Source organism: Xiphophorus hellerii, unplaced genomic scaffold (assembly GCF_003331165.1).
Source record: "Xiphophorus hellerii strain 12219 unplaced genomic scaffold, Xiphophorus_hellerii-4.1 PGA_scaffold_58__1_contigs__length_500000, whole genome shotgun sequence".
NCBI lineage: Eukaryota > Metazoa > Chordata > Actinopteri > Cyprinodontiformes > Poeciliidae > Xiphophorus > Xiphophorus hellerii.
In genome coordinates, this window is record NW_022587633.1 from 253,189 (window position 1) to 270,578 (window position 17,390).

Consider the following 17,390-nt stretch of genomic DNA (forward strand, 5'->3'; position numbering starts at 1 on the left):
GTAAGAAATTAGCTGTATATCTTTTCCTCAAATTGTAATGAAGTAAACAGACATAAAAATCAGTAAAATCCTTTTTTCATAAAAAATAAAGACTGTTTGTGAAAGTTGGTTAATTTCATTTGTGAAAAACAATTTCTCTCACAGTTTGATGCTGAGAAAAACAAGTAAATGTTCAAGCAGCTCAGTGAATGAAATGTAATAATTTACTCTAAAAAGAAGCTTCACAATAATTTGAAAATAGTTTTTGTTCTTCTTGGACTCAAAGCTGCAAAATGAGAGCATGATGTGCGTGAAGTAGAAATACTGTGAATGTTTCCATCATACAAACATACAACGGAGAAAATAATATAAAATACAATTAAATTATGAGTAAAAAAGTAATAAAAGTAGAAAAACAAAGTCATAATATTAAGAGAATAAACTTGAATAAACAGAATAAATCCAAAACAATGAGTATAGTCAAACTATTATAATATTTATGAGAAAAACATTGAGATAATAATAAAAGCGTAGAATTATGAGGATAAAGCCAGAATATTATAACTCGTAATATTTCAACTTTATTTTTGTACAACTTTATTCTCTTAATTTTATGACTTTATTCTTGTAATACTGTCATGATATTCTTTCTTCTTGTAATAATCAAGTTTTATTAAGCAGCACATTTTGCTTTTTAAACATTTATTATCATATTTCTTTGCACTAGTTTAACTTCTTAGTGAATTTTAAGGACGGTTTTCTCTAATCTGACTCCAGATTGCACCATTTTTAATAAACGTTTTGGTTGGTTGTGTTCCTCCATCATGACATGGCGAACTGCCCGTCTGCTGACAGCACAGACGGACAGCTGGACTCAGATCTGTGGGCAGGAAGCAAAGAGACGCTGCTACTGTGGCATACAGGCCATTTTGATGGAATAGTCGAGGTAAATTAATACTGTTTTGTGTTTATTAATACTGTTTTGTGTTTATTAATACTGTTTTGTGTTTCGTTGTGTGTCATTTACTAGTGGTGTTGCAGGTTGACGTGGTTGCGGAGGGGGTCAATATCACTCCGCCGTTGCTAGGTAACGACGGTTGTGGAACGTTGGTGAATGTGTTTTTTTTTTTCTAACGGCTGTTAGGAACGAGACCGCTAACGGAGTTACTTTGTAACAATTATTAAATTAAAATGTTGCGGACTCAATCTGAATATCTCTTTTGATTGTTTGTCACCGTTACATTTTTGGCGAGCCAGCCCCAGGAGGAGTTTCAGCTAAAAGTAACTAATCCAAACGAGACGAACCGAAGACGGAGGAGAAACTACCGATGGAGCAGCTTCAAGACGAAGTGAGCAGAACGCTGCTGATGCTAGAGAAGTCAGAGCTAATTTTAGTTTGTAAACACCTCAAGAGTGATGAACCTCCAGGAGGGTTTACTGGCCAAACTCGGCGTTCCCTCATCAGACTAGCAGAGACCACACTGGACGATATCGGAAATGAGGAAGAACCTGAATCGTTTCAACAGTTTCTCCAGAATTTAATCACCTTCATGGAATCTTGGACGTCGGATGAGCCCAGAACACCAGAACAGACACAAGCTGACGAAGGTGAATTAAACTCACTAAAAGTCAAGTATAAGGAATTCCAGGAAGAACATAGCAAAGCCCGACAGCGCATAGAGGAGGAAATTGGGGTTTTAGAGAAGAAACTGAGCATGACAATGCATATGGAGGAGACTGAACCACACTGTGCTCCATCACCTCACATACCAGAAGTGACCCTCAGGCGGGAGTTTCGGATTTGTGGGCAGATTGGAGAAGCTGGTCAGAGGGATAAATTGTCCTATACGAGCCTGATCAACCAAATTGAATCTGGGCAGAGGAAAGGATATTCAGAGACTGAGATCCTGGAAGCAGTCATACGGGCCATAAGCCCAGGGCTTCACCTGAGAGAGATGCTGGAAATCAAAAGAGGACTGACACTGTCCACTCTGAAAATTATCCTAAAAAGCCATTTTAAAGTGGACTCTTCCTCTGACCTCCTTCATCAGCTGATGAACATCTCACAAGATCCAAAAGAATCTGCACAGAATTTCTTATTTAGAGCTATAGAACTGAAAGAAAAAATGCTCTGGAAATCAAAAGAAGAGGATGAAAGCGAACAATTCAGCCCAGAACTGATACAAAGGAAATTTCTGCGTTCCATAGACACAGGACTGCTAAGCGATGCAGTAAAATTCCAACTAAAACCTTACCTGACTAATCCTGCAGTATCAGATGAGGTCCTAATTGAGCGGGTGAGTGAAGCTGCAAACTTAGAGCAAGAAAGACAAAAAAAACTGAGAAAAAGTGCAGTGAGTAGGTTCCCAAAAATAAATGAACTGAGAGCTGAAGGAGGCATACATGAGTTTCAACCTCCTTCCATGGAAGAAGCTGCAACCACAAGTGAGATAGGGGACACAGTGATGACCAAAGATGTACTGAGAGGGGCCAAGAAAAATCAAAACACAGAACAGGAAGCAGGAACAACTAAACTCATCGAAGGACTGAAGGCTGAAATGTTAGAACTAAAGAAACTGGTGTTGGAAACAGTGGAGATTACTAAGAAACATCAGACAGAGAGAGCTACCACACACAGCTACCGCAAACCCAGAGGTTGCCCAGCCTGTCTAGAAGCACAGTCAGGGGAGAGGTGCACTCACTGTTATAAGTGTGGTCAAGGAGGACACCTTGCCAGAGGCTGCCGTCAGAACAGGGGACAGCAGGGAAACTGGACAGGGCTGCTGGGCCGGGACCCTCAGTAGCCCCACACAAAACACTCAGTCCCACCACAAACAAACCAGGCTCCCATACAGAACTTTCATCTACCCCAACAGCTCACTACATGAATCCACGGAGCAGACAGAAACTTCTGAACCTCATAGGTAAGAGATGCATTGTTCATTGTTGGATGGATGCCACTCCAGTAGAAGCATTATGGGACACTGGTGCCCAGGCATGTCTCATTAATGAAGAATGGAGACAATTACACTTACCACACCAGCGAGTTAGACCTCTGAATGAACTACTGGAGGTGGATACACTTATTGGGCTTGCAGCAAATCAGACACAAATTCCTTTTCTGGGCTGGGTGGAAGTGGAATTTAGACTGGGCAAAGATTCACTCTCAGCAGAACCCCTGTTGGTACCAGTACTTGTGTCAAGTGACTCCAGTGTGGCACAACAACCAATAATTGGCTACAATGTCATAGAGGAAGTGCTAGGAGACAACACACTTAAACACAGGAAACCGGAAGTCATCCAAAATGTGTGTGGAGCCTTTGCTGTCACTGTCCAAACTGCACAGACAATTGTCAAACTAATTCAGACATCAGATAGTCAGGTTAATGTGGGTCTTGTGCACACAGGGAGAAGTCGAATCAAATTAGCAGCTGAACAAATCACCATCATCCATGTTAAAGTTAATACTGGAACTCAGTTCAGAGGAGAGGACCTTCTTTTTGTTCCCTCGGAGGACTCGGTGCTGCCAGAAGGTGTCAGTGTTCAGGAGGGTCTCATGACAGTTCCTACAGAAAACCCAGGATTCGTATTAATCCCAATTTCCAACACCAATAAGTATAATGTTACTCTACATCAGCGTGCAGTCCTGGGGCACCTAGAAGCAGTAAAGACAGCTTATACTGTAAATGCACAACAGTTGAATATCACTGTTGGTGAACAACAAGATGACCCTTCACCCAGAACAAAGCCAGCTGCAGCTCAGTCCCTGATTATCAACAGCAAAGCAGAAAAACAGAAGCCAACACAGTGGGATCCTCCAGTTGACCTCAGCCACTTAACGGAAAGCCAAAGACAGACTGTGAGACAGATACTGAGAGAAGAGTGTCATGCATTCGCCTATGATGAAGATGACATAGGTTTAATTCCCTCTTTGAAACTTCAAATCACTCTGCATGACACTACTCCAGTGAAGAAAACATATATGTCAGTTCCCAAGCCATTACATCAGGAAGTTAAAGAATACCTTCAAGATCTACTGAATAGAGGCTGGATAACTCAGTCACGTTCTCCATATGCATCACCAGTGGTATGTGTGAGAAAGAAAGATGGGGGTCTGAGGTTGTGCTGTGACTACCGGGAATTAAACAAAAAATCTGTCCCTGACCGCCACCCTATTCCCCGAATCCAAGACATGCTTGATTCTCTAACTGGCAGCTCCTGGTTCTCTGTATTAGATCAGGGGAAGGCGTACCATCAAGGGTTTCTGGATGAAAAAAGTCAGCCCTTAACTGCTTTCATAACACCATGGGGTTTGTACCAGTGGATCAGAATCCCCTTCGGTTTGAGTGCTGCCCCAGCAGAGTTCCAAAGAAGCATGGAGGAATGTCTGATTGGTTTAAGAGATGTGATATGCCAGCCCTATCTGGATGACAATTTAGTTCACAGCCCAAGTTTTGAGGATCATCTCAACCACATGAGAACTGTGTTGCAAAGATACCAGAAGCATGGAGTGAAGCTGAGCCCAAAGAAGTGTGAGGTGTTCAAAAGAAGAGTGAGATTTCTGGGACGTCTTGTCTCTGGTGAGGGCTACACGATGGATCCAGCAGAAGTGGCACCAGTTCAAACTTTGAAGGAGAGAACCCCCACAACTGTAGGAGATCTGAGAAAAATGCTGGGATTTCTCTCCTATTATCGAACATATATACCCAACTTCTCCAGAATAGCTAAGCCCCTCTACCAGCTTCTGGCTAGTCCACCGGAAAATCAACCTGAAAATCCACCATCAGGAAAGCAAAAAGACAGACGGAACATCAACACTGCAAGAAATAAAGGTAACCTCCCATCAAACACTCCCATTCACTGGACACAGAACCATCAAGAGACAATAAACACACTTATTGACAAACTCACTGAGCCTCCCATCCTTGGGTATCGAGATCTCACCCAACCATTTATTCTGCATGTTGATGCTTCCCAGGAAGGGTTGGGAGCAGTTCTGTATCAGAGACAGAATAACAAAATGGTTGTCATCGGGTATGGATCTAGAACACTGACCCCACCTGAGAAAAATTATCACATGCATTCAGGAAAATTGGAATTTCTAGCACTCAAGTGGGCAATATGTGAAAGGTTTAGAGATTATTTGTACCATGCACCTCATTTCACTGTATATACAGATAATAACCCCCTGACCTACATTCTCACCACAGCCAAGTTGAATGCCACAGGTCACAGGTGGGTTGCCCAACTTGCCGATTTCAATTTCACCATTAAATATCGACCAGGCAAACACAATACAGACGCAGATGGCCTCTCTCGCATGCCACTGGACATAAATGACTTATTGCAGCAATGTACAGAAGAAGTGACTCAGGATGTGATTAGTGCTTCAATTCAGGGAGTGACGGTGCTTCAAGATGCCCCATCTGTCTGGATAACCACGGCTCACATCAATACACTGGACTTAGTAAGGGATGCCTCTTCACCTTCATTGCCTGCCCCACTAACACCAGAACAGATCAGAGAAAGTCAAAAAAAAGACCCTCTCATCAAGCGAGTCATGCATTATAAAAGCCAAGATCAATTCCCCCCCAGAGGAGTGGTGAAAACCGAGCCTGCAGATGTTAGAGTGCTCTTGAGGCAGTGGCGAAAACTATATATCAGCGATGATGGGATCTTATACAGAAAAGCAGGACATACGTCTCAGCTAGTTTTGCCAAAAGAACATCATCCGTTAGTGTTTCAAGAATTACACAAAGAGATGGGTCATCTGGGGGTCGAAAGGACTCTGAATCTGATCCGAGACAGGTTTTATTGGGTCAGAATGCAGCAGGACACAGAACATTTTGTGACCCAAGTGTGTGAGTGTCTAAAGTCAAAACGACCACAGAGAGCAGCCAGAGCACCACTGATGCCAATTGTGACAACACGTCCATTCGAACTGGTTTCAATTGATTTCCTGCATCTAGAGGCCTGTAAGCAAGGCTATGAGTATATTCTGGTTATAATGGATCACTACACTCGCTTTGCACAGGCCTACCCCACAAAAAACAAATCCGCAAAAACAGTTGTGGAAAAGCTATTTGATGACTTTGCCCTTCACTTTGGCTTTCCGGAGAAAATCCACCACAACATGGGGAAGGAATTTGAAAACCAGTTGATGGCTCAACTGCAGAGGTGTTGTCACGTGCGAGGGTCCCACACTACCTGCTACCACCCACAGGGTAACGGACAAGTGGAGCGATTTAACAGAACCCTGCTGTCTATGCTCCGTACGCTCACAAGTGCGCAAAAGTCTGACTGGAAAAAGTCGTTATGTAAGATGGTGCACGCATATAACTGCACCCGCAGTGACACCACCGGCTTTGCTCCATATTATCTACTCTATGGGCGATCCCCACGTCTGCCGATAGATCTCCTGTTTAACATACAGCCAAATGAAACACAGCAAAGCTATGCTGAGTATGTCAAAGATTGGCAAAGCAGGATGCAGCAAGCCTACAAGATCGCAACCAAAACTGCCACCCGTGAATCGAACAGAGGAAAAAAAGAATATGACAAAAGAGTTTATGGAGCTGACCTGCAGCCTGGGGGGCGTGTGCTTGTACGCAACTTATCAGAGAGAGGAGGTCCTGGTAAGCTCAGATCCTTTTGGGAAGATAAAGTGCACATCATCACAAAGAGAAGAAGTGATATCAGCCCAGTATATGAAGTAGTACCAGAAGGAGGTGGCAAAAGACGTGTGCTGCATAGGAACCTCCTGCTCCCTTGTGACAGTCTGCCAATCGACAACCCAGAAATAGACTCAAAAATGACAAAAAGGACTAAAAAGACTAAGTCGAATACATCTCCATGTCATCTTTGTCAACGAGAAGAATCTTCAGACAGTGAGAGGGATGAGGAAATGGAGCTAGTGTGCCAGTTTCCTCCTGCTCAGCACAGTGGTCACCGAGCTGTCAGCTTAAACCCAGATGCTGAACCATTTACACCAGACCTGCCTGACCAAGACAACGCACCGAAAGTGAATGAATCTCAGGCTAATTGGATGAACAACATACCAGAAGAAGAAGATGGAGGCCAAGACATGGAGCTACACCAGGATCTCCCTGAGCCATCTGCAGAAACAGCTTCTGAGGAAGAAGAGGATGCAGCTGTTCCACCACCTGCATTCAGCTACCCAAAGAGAGAGCGTCGCCGTCCGAGGATGCTGACCTACTATGCTTTGGGTGAGCCAACCATGGTGGAATTAGGCATTAAAGAACTACCTGTGAGTATGATCCCAACCGGTAAAGAACTTTGGCGACCCTGGGTAGTTCCAGGTGTTAAAGTACAGAGTTAAAGACACACTGTATATAGGTTTAAGAACTACATTTAAAAGAAAAAGACTATACTTGAATTCTCAAAAGACAGTTTATTGACTGTGCTTTCAAGACAAAAGACTGGTATCAGAAAAAAACTGTGGCTGAAATTAAGGTTCTGTTACACTAGAGAGATGATCTGAACATATTTAGAAGTATTTGTAACTGGACATTTGTAATCTAAAGTGACAATATCCTCTGTTAGTGGTGGACACTATTACAATAATATGTAATGTATGTATGTAATGAATGTCATGTTAAGTACCTTACTTATAACATCACTTCCAGTAAAAGGTCTTTAAAATGTCATAGGACATTTTTTTTTTAATGAGGGGGAGAGTGTGGCATACAGGCCATTTTGATGGAATAGTCGAGGTAAATTAATACTGTTTTGTGTTTATTAATACTGTTTTGTGTTTATTAATACTGTTTTGTGTTTATTAATACTGTTTTGTGTTTCGTTGTGTGTCATTTACTAGTGGTGTTGCAGGTTGACGTGGTTGCGGAGGGGGTCAATATCACTCCGCCGTTGCTAGGTAACGACGGTTGTGGAACGTTGGTGAATGTGTTTTTTTTTTTCTAACGGCTGTTAGGAACGAGACCGCTAACGGAGTTACTTTGTAACAATTATTAAATTAAAATGTTGCGGACTCAATCTGAATATCTCTTTTGATTGTTTGTCACCGTTACACTACCAACATGTTTCTGTGTGGATGAGGATCTGTGCATCAGCCAGTTCTAATTTAAATAAATCCAGTTCATTTATATTTCGCTGCTTCACAACAGACGTCTGAAGGAACTTGCCAAGACGAACAGATTTAGTTTAACACTGAAACGTAAAGTCACTTTAATTTAATCCTATAGAAAGACTAAAATGCTTTCCACATTTTAACGTAGTTAAAAAACTTTGTTATATTGCATTCCTATGACGGAGTACTAGAGCCATGCAAAGGAAGTAAAACATTTAACACAAGAATAAAGTTATAGTATTATGACTTTATTCTCGTAATTTTGTTTACTTTATTCTCATAATACTGACTTTATTCTAAAAATATAGACATTAAATAATAATTTAAACAATAACTTATTTAGTCATTTAAATAATGACTTCATTCTTTCTTTTGTACTATATTCTCATAATAATATCTTTCTCATATTTACTAATTACAATAATAATTGAATAATTTATTAACTTAAATGATTTTATTCTCCTAATATTATTACGTTATTCTTGTAATTTTCTTTTCTCTTAGTATGGCCCTAAGACTCCATAATACATTCAAAATATACAAACATATGAGACTAATAAACACATTTAATGCTGACTTTTTATCATTGTCCAAGACAAAAACCGATTCTCTTGCCTAAGTGCAGGATTTCCTTATATAAAACTACATTTATGAATGTGATTTCCATTAAATATGTCCTAGAGAAACAAAAATAAAAAGACATATATTTTTTACATGGGATGGAAAAGCCATATGCACTTAAAACACAAAGTAGAAAGCTTTTGATTTAGCTCCATTTTTCATGGATGAAAACTGTTTTTCTCTTCATGTTTATTCATGAAGTATCACATAAGTACTGTTCTCACAGCCGGTGAAGGCGGATGGATTGATTTGTTGATGCTGTTTTATCCGTCTGCTCTCTGCATTGCAGTGAAAGTCCCACATTCACTAATTTTGCCTCCTCAACCCGAGCGACAGGCCAGGACTCCTGGAGCATTTCGGATCCGTCCTTCTCTGCATGAAGAACTATTTCTGTTGTGGATCCCAGACTATTAATACTGATCATTACTTCACTTATATGATGCAAAATTCACATTTTGCACATTTTTGTAATTCGGTTTGGGTTTTTACTGCTTTAAAAAAAACAACAACATGCTGCCGTATTTTGGCAATAAATTCATGTTTTTTGGTGTCTGGAATCATGAATCATTTCAAAAACCTTCCAAATGTAACATCACCAATCAGCAGCCACTGTGACCCTTCACCTAGTAACCCCGGAGCCGCTCAACCCGTTACCTAGCAACCCAAGCAGAGCTCCAGCACATTTGGTCTGCTAGTTTTAATAATGAGAATAAAGTTGAAATATGAGTTTATTCTGACATTATTTTGACTTTAGTCTCATAATATTATGAAAATAAAGTTGAAATAATACGAGAATAAAGTCACATTATGACTTTTTTACAGTTGCCTTTGAATAATGCAAATTGAACGCTGATCAATATAATTGACGGACATTTGCTTGATGATTATAATAAAGAAATTTGACAAAAAGTAATGTTAAATAAACTTGTTATGCAGCCATTTTCAAATGTGAAAGATGTAACCAGCAGCAGTTTATTTGGATTTAAAGTGACAGACTCCCTAAAACATCTTATTCTGAAAGAATCTCAAAATTAGCAGAAATGATAAAACTAAAATCTCAATATGTAAGAATGACTTTGTGGAGAAAACTGTAATGAACATGTTTTGTACAGACCTATCTTATACTCCCATCACTTGGGGAAACAAAAGCCGAGAGTTAAAAAACTGCCACTCTCTTGTTCTAGTTGAGAAACCATAGGCTGCTGTAGGACTGAGATAAGAATGAAAACACGCACAAGCAAGCACTCTCAAGGAATCATAACCTCATTTGGAAACAGCTGTCTGGCTCCAGTCATGTTATGAGTAATAATGATTCAGAGACATCTTAACTCCAGCTGTCATGATAACAACGCAGTGCAACGAAAACCTGCGTGCTCTGAGTTAACAATGAGTCTTCTTCATGGAGCAGCAGCAGCGTTCGACTCAATCTGTCTATTTCTGCAAGCCAGCTGCACTTTTGCTCACATGCCGAGTGAATTTCCAAGATTTGAGATCAACACATGAAGAAGTTTATATACAACTTAATGCATCCAGTATGGGGTGAAACACTCATTTTTTGTTTAGGCCCACATCCAAATCAGGTGGTGTTTTTTGTAAATAATGATAAATAATGATTTATTTCCCAAGAAAAAAAATAATTATTTTGTAAATAATATAAAACATATGTGTATTACATATGTAATACACATGTAATCGTGGGAGGAATTACATGTATTACATGTGTTACATATAATACATATTATATGTAATATGTTTTATATGTAACATAATACCTATTATATTACATATAATATCTGTATTATAATATATGTAATATAATATGCATTATATTACATATAATGCAGAAATTATATGTAATACAATCTATTTGTTGGTTCTGGAGCTCCGTATATTCATATGAATACCATAACATAGTTTTAATGACAAATTTCTGATAATTATTGAGTCGGTAAGCAATATATTTCATTGAATTGAGAAAAGGAGTAGGATTAAATTAAAGTGTTCACTTCTTCCTGCTCCTTTTCCAACAGGAATGTTTTGTTAAGCTACATTGGTTATGTGTGAAAGATTTTTTGTTTTTTAAAAAACTGAATGAAATAAATAACTGAATGAATGAAAATGGAATCCGGCGATCAGTAGATATCAGATTTAAAACACAGCCTCACATATATCTGACTGTGGGGAACAGAAGAGAGTTTTTTTGCTGGGATTGGTATGAAATTACAGGATGGGTCCCCGACTGTGGGGACTCCTGCGTCTTTTACGATCCAATACATCATCTACGAGCTCTGCAGAAAAATTCCACCATGAGTTTATCCTGGGGCCAACAAAAACCCCAAAACGAGTCAAGAATGCGGAGCAGAACGGCAAGAAAACGAAAGACAAAACCACAAATGCAGCAAAATCTGCTATGCACACTTTAAATATCCAATGGTTTATTGAGCAGGGGAAGTGTGCAGCTAAACGTTCATGAGAGGGAGTTTCTGCATTTATAGTATGTTTTGTCAGCAAAAAGCTAACTATCCCCCGGAGTCAGAGCTCTTCAGTTTTATCTTTTGCAATTAGGGATCTTCGGTTTCAGCTAAATCAATTGAAACGTGACACGGAGGCCTCAGGCATGACATCATCAGCTGCTTCTTTTCCCTAAATGCTCCAATAAAAAAGCTTAAAACAGGACAAATATTTTTTTGATAGTTTGGGAGGATGTTCTGTATTTGTGAACTCCAAGTTGTGGCATTTTAGAGTCCACAATATTCAAATCACAAGATATCAGAAATATATGACTGTTTTTCAATGTGTACATACAGTACCAAAACTGCTGCATCTACACTGTAAAAATAGAAAATATTACCAAATATTTTTGGTCCCGTTTCTACACTCAGACAACTTACAAGTAATTTTTCAGCAAGATACAAGAACTTGTTTTATATGGAGCTAAATTGGGACCATAACATTTGTTCAAAAGGAAAAAAAAACAGACACTGAAAAAACCCACTTGAATCTGAAAAGTAGATTTGACCATTTTTTCAGTTTTGAACTTTATTTTTCAGTTTCATTTATCTTTTCTTTTGAACAAACCTTATGGTTGCTATTTAGTTACAAAGTTTTATGTCAATAATTTGCCCATCTGGCAGATGATTTTACTCTTTACTTTTGTTTGAAGTGAAAAAATCTATTCTCTGCTGTTTACACTGCAAAAATGCAAAAAGGTTTATAGTGCAAATATCTTAGTACATTTGAAATAAGACCAAACTAATTTACAAATAACTTTTCGGCAAGAAATAGGCGCTTGTATTATATGGAGCTAAATTGAGGCCAAAAGAAAAAATCTTGAATCGCAAAAGTAGTTTTGAAATTTTTTTTCCCCTTTTCAAATCTTTGTTCACTTTCAATTCTTTTTTTTTTAGTTTCAAAATAAATTCTCATTATTTTTTCTTCTGAACAACGTTTATGGCCTCAATTTAGCTCCATAGTTTGATGTCAACAATTCCTTTTTTTATTTATGAAAATTCCTAGTTCCACTGGCAAGAAGATCATATATTTTAGTAAAAAGTTGGTTTTGCCTTATTTCAAGTGTACTAAGATATTTGAACTACAAACTAAACCAAAAATACTCAGTAAGATTTTGTGTTTTTGCAGTGCAGAGCCTTTTGAATACTGAATATTGCACTGACACAGCACTGTCTGCATTATTTTATACATTTTCGTTGTTAACTCTAGAAAAAAAGCAGAAAAAAGGAAGAAAGCAGCAAATACTTATGTAACTGAGGACATTTTGTTGAGTCAACCAGGATGGCTCAAGTTTTCTTTCTTCAACTTGTGCGTTGAACTTTAACTCAGAAGAAAGTAAGCAAGCAGAGAAGACCTTTCCTCCTCTGCAGTTCGATATTAAAACACCTGATTGCGAATCCTCTCAAGGGTTGAGCTCCAGAATAACGATCAGAGCTGCAGAATGTGGTCAGATGGAAAACAACACAAACCCTTTTGCAGAACAAGACAGCAAAAACATTGAGATGTCACTTACACCTGAGCTCTATTCGAATGAAGTCCTTGATGCCGAGGTTTTCAAGGAAAAGCCCAGAGGAAGACGTGGTCTTAAACAGATAGGAGATGTCTGCGTTCAGCTCTCCATGAAAGGTGGGGAAGTGAAGGTACGACGTCTCCTTGTCAAAAAACGCAGCATTCCAGAAGTTTTCTGCAAGAAACGAACAGTTTTCTGTTTCCATCTAGAAAAACTGAGGCACAACTTTCTTTTTTTTTTTTTTTTACATGAGTGTCGCATATATCACATTGGAATAAAGCTCATTAAAGAGAAAACTCATTATGAGGGCTGTGTAATGGAAACCATGTAGTAAACAAATGAACCAACTGTTCGGCTAATTAGGTGAGGAAAAAAGGCACAACAGCAGCTATGCTATCCCATTTATGTTGATTTATCTTTAGGCATTTATTTACTAACTCATTAAACTTAATGGAGAAATTATAAGCATTCATCACAAGTAAAATATATCACCTAGTTTAATTTATTTTACATTTTCTATTGATAGTTATTATTACGTAGCATAAGGGAGCCATATTTTAGCAGGCTGTCTGCTAATTAGCAAGTTTAATTTGCTGCAGTGAAATTTCACAACAAGAAGTTAAATGGAAAGATGGAGTCTGGACAGCAAAACCGGACGATTTGGGTCAAAATCATCAGATTAAATTTATTTTTAAAAGAAAAGAAGAAGAGAGGGGAGGAAGACAGATTAAAAATAGCAAATGAGAAACAAAAGAACAGAAAAAAGTGAAAATAAAAGAAGAAAATGAGAAAGAAAGAAGAGTAAAAGAAGTATGGATACAGAAAGAGGATAAAAGAAGAAAAGAATAAAGGACAGGAAAAGACAGAACAAAGACTGAAAAGAGAAAGAAAAAATGAAATGGAATAAAAGAAAGAAAAACAAAAGAGAAAAAGGGAACATGGAAAAAAGAAAGAAGAGAAGATGAAAAAAACACATAAAAAAGAGGGAAAGAAGAAAAAAGAAAGAAAAATTAGGAGAAAGATAGAAATCCAAACAAAAAAGAGAGAAAAGATAGAAAAACACTTTTACTTGAGTTAAAATATGCTGAAGTCGTTACTGAGTATAATGTTTGGGTCCCGCCTCTGCCCGCGCCCCAGCCAGCTCTGGAGCCACGCCCCTGCACTTACTGTCTCCATGGCAACGGAGAGCCCCCACCCTGTAGGCAGCCTCTGAACCCGGACGGTGGATGTCTCCCAGCACCAGCGACCGGACTGGGAGGCTCTCCTTATGGGTCAGAAGGTCAGAGTCCTCAGTCCTGACAAGGAAGAAGAGAAACAGAGAGCAGCAATCAGAAGTACACTGCAAAAACAGAAAGTCTTAACAAGTAATTTTAGTCTAGTTTTAGTGCAAATATGTACACTTGAATTAAGACAAAACTTACAAGTAACCTTACAGCAACACATAGAAGCTTGTTTTAAGTACATAATTTCTTAATATTGATGAAAAAGTAACATTGTATCACTATTGAACTGCAGAGGAGGAAAGTAAGTACACTAAGTACAAGTTGAAGAAAGAAAACTTTAATCAGTTGGGCCAACTCAACAAAAATGTCCTCAGTATTTAAGAGTTTTCTGTTTTCCTCCTTTTTCCTGCTCTTTTTTGTACAGTTAACCACTATAATTATTGAATAAGGAAGCCATTGCTGTGTCTGTGCAATATTCATTATTCAAAAGGCTCTACACTGCAAAAAGAGAAAATTTTACCAAGTAGTTTTTGTCTAATTTTGAGTGAAAATATCTCAGCACACTTGAAACAAGATCAAATTAACTGACAACTTTTCAGCAAAATATAGGAGTTTGTTTTAGTAAATAATTGCTGAATGTTGAAGAAAAAGTAGTACACTGCAAAAACACAAACACTTACTAAGTGTTTTTGGTCTATTTTAGTGCAAATATCTTAGTACAGTTGAAATAAGACAAAACTAACTTACATGATATATAGAGTAGCACGTTTTATGCCAATAATTCCTTAATATTGATAAAAAGTACTGGTTCTATTGGGAGATTATTTCACTTATAACAGGGGAAAAAGCTCTTGTGAAATAATCTGCCAATGAAACTAGAATGTTTTTAAAATAAATATTGAAAAATTATTCACTTAAAACAAGCTCATACATCTTCTTGAAAAGTCACTTGTGAGTTAGTTTTGTCTTATTTCAATATCTGCACTGGAAACTAAAACAAATATATTTGGTAACAAACTTTGTGTTTTTGCAGTGTAATAAGAAAAGGTAAAAGTTTTCCCACAGAAAGTCAAACTAAGCTAAAAAAGTGGAAGAAATTACGTTTGGAAAGCAAAAACTCTGCTTTGACTAGTCATTTGTTCTCACAGGGTTAGTTGAGGATGTGCTGACTGAAAAAAAAAGAATTTCAGCTGACACAACGTCTTATGATGGACAGTGTTAGCTTAGTGATTCATTTGCACATCCAAGCCAACTGTTCTGTTGCTGCAAAACACAAGAATGAAATAATGTGGGATTTGATCTGATAAGATACTGGCAGCAACAAAGTGAAGCAGAATTTAACAACAGGAGATAATCTGGGATGAGATTATCGTTCCTGGAATAGAAGAATCCTCAAATCAGAAAGTAATTTATGAGTTTAAAAGTTTCAGGAAACACTTTTATTATCAAATCTGTTTCTGTTTGGGCAGAACATTAAGATTAAACACTGAAATGGTTTCATCCAGTAGTGGGTAAACTTCCACTAATCTGCGGAGGCGCTAATAATGGAGCCATTTCTTCTGTTTAGCAATTTAGCTAACTTTAGCACACTTCATATCTGCTAATTACATACATACCGGTTAAATTCTAAGGTGGTAATTATTTGTCTGTTTTGTAAGTTGAGTAAGTAATATTAATATTTCTTCTGTTCAAGTAGACATTTATATTCATGCTTTTATTTTGAAGGACATGAAAGCTGTTCATTCGTCTCTTTTGTCCCTATAACTTTATTTAAAACAAGAAACTGATAATATAAAACACAAACTATAGAGAACAATATATAAACATAAATGCAATGTCTAAATGTAGTTTATAACATTTAGATTTTAATGTCAAAGTTCAATTAATTCTTGAGCGGTTGCAGTCTGGTGATTAGCTTCTGCTATGTGTTGACCAAATAAGTGTGAAATTTTACATTTTGAAAATAAATTTGTCTTAATGGAAACTAAATAACCTTGAAAAATGTCAAGTTTTTTGATAAAAAGTTGTTTTCTCGGTTGTGTCAAAATTGGTTTATTTCAAAAACTGCAACGGAAACACTTTTTTTTTTACATCACGAGTCACAGGATCTACAACTGGCTGTTACTACTTGAGGAAACCACAAAGAAGATGACAGGAAGTAGTTGGGGGATGATGATATGTCATGTTTTTAATAATTTATTGCGTGAAGAAACTTATTGACGTGTGATTTTGAGTTTCTTATTCAATGGAATCACTGCAAAAGCAAAATTAGTTTTTTTCCACATTGGCGCACATTTGTAATGGAAATGCAGCTACTGTAATGCTTTACCATTATCAAAACTAATGTTAATAATTAGTGCCTTGGAGTTAGCTGACTCTGTAGTTAGCAGTACCCACCACTGGTTTTAACTTAAAAAAAAACCTTCAAGAGAAACTCTTAAAGGTCTAAACACAACCTTTAAGGAGCTGCATTTCCTACGTGTACAAAGCTTTGTCAATATTCCGCTAATGCCAAATAACCCACACAATTTTGCAATTATGATGTTTCCATTAAATAAGAAACGCAACTAAAATCACATGTGAATACGTTAGTTCACGAGATAAGTATTCAAAAAGCCTGCTCTGCCATCATCCCCTAACCACTTCCTGTCGTCTTCTTCGTTGTTTCTGCCAGTAGTAACATCTGGCTTTTGATTATGTGATTCATGTGAAGCAAAAAAGTATTTTCATAGCAGTTTTGGAAACATAAACCAATTCTGATTACCAAAAAAACCACATCATCCCAGCACAAAAATATTTTATTAAAAAGTCAGAATATAATTTTTTAATTTGCATGTTTCTATTAAGTGAATTTAATTCCAAAATGTCTTATGATCAATAGAAATGCAGCTGCAGAATAATTCGGCGTACCATAGGTCATAGTCAGCATCACAGTTGCAGTAGAAGCTCGAGTCGAGGCAGTTGTCCTGCAGACCACATGCGCACTGCTGGCTGCCGGGCAAAGCTCTGCCCCAAAAGTTCTGGATCTGACCCGAAGCCGGGCCGCCGACCCACCAGCTGAAAGGAGTCCCATCTAAAACAAAAACAAAGCAGACATCACTGGTTCACATGCAGAAAAATAATGGAATAATTTACATTTATTTAATAGTTTAACATTTTTAAATACAGATAAAAGATATTAATTTAAAAAATTGTGATTTAATTTAAAAAAAAAAAAAATTATAAAAAAAATTGTGATAGGAGTAAATTTTTTATAGGAAGAGGCAAAAGCCCAATGTTTGAAACAGAAAAAAATACGTGAAAACTTCTTTTTTCAGTTACAAAATAATTTTACAGTTTCAAATTTATTCTTTCCAGGTAATTTTTTTTCTTTTGAACAAACTTTATGGCCCCAATGTAACTCCATATAGCTCCCCTGTATGAAGTAAGAATGAAACTG

At 37.7% G+C, this 17,390-nt stretch overlaps 1 protein-coding gene across 1 annotated transcript in view; it reads right to left on the reverse strand.

Moving 5' to 3' along the window:
- Positions 1–17,390, reverse strand: part of LOC116716449 (contactin-associated protein-like 4) — a 90,897-nt gene that overhangs the window by 14,126 nt on the left and 59,381 nt on the right. The window contains exons 14-16 of the mRNA XM_032557284.1: positions 16,862–17,024; positions 13,896–14,023; positions 12,732–12,902 (exon numbers count right to left, since the gene is read on the reverse strand). Coding sequence (XP_032413175.1) covers positions 12,732–12,902; positions 13,896–14,023; positions 16,862–17,024 — 462 coding nt within the window. The remainder of the gene's footprint in view (positions 1–12,731; positions 12,903–13,895; positions 14,024–16,861; positions 17,025–17,390) is intronic.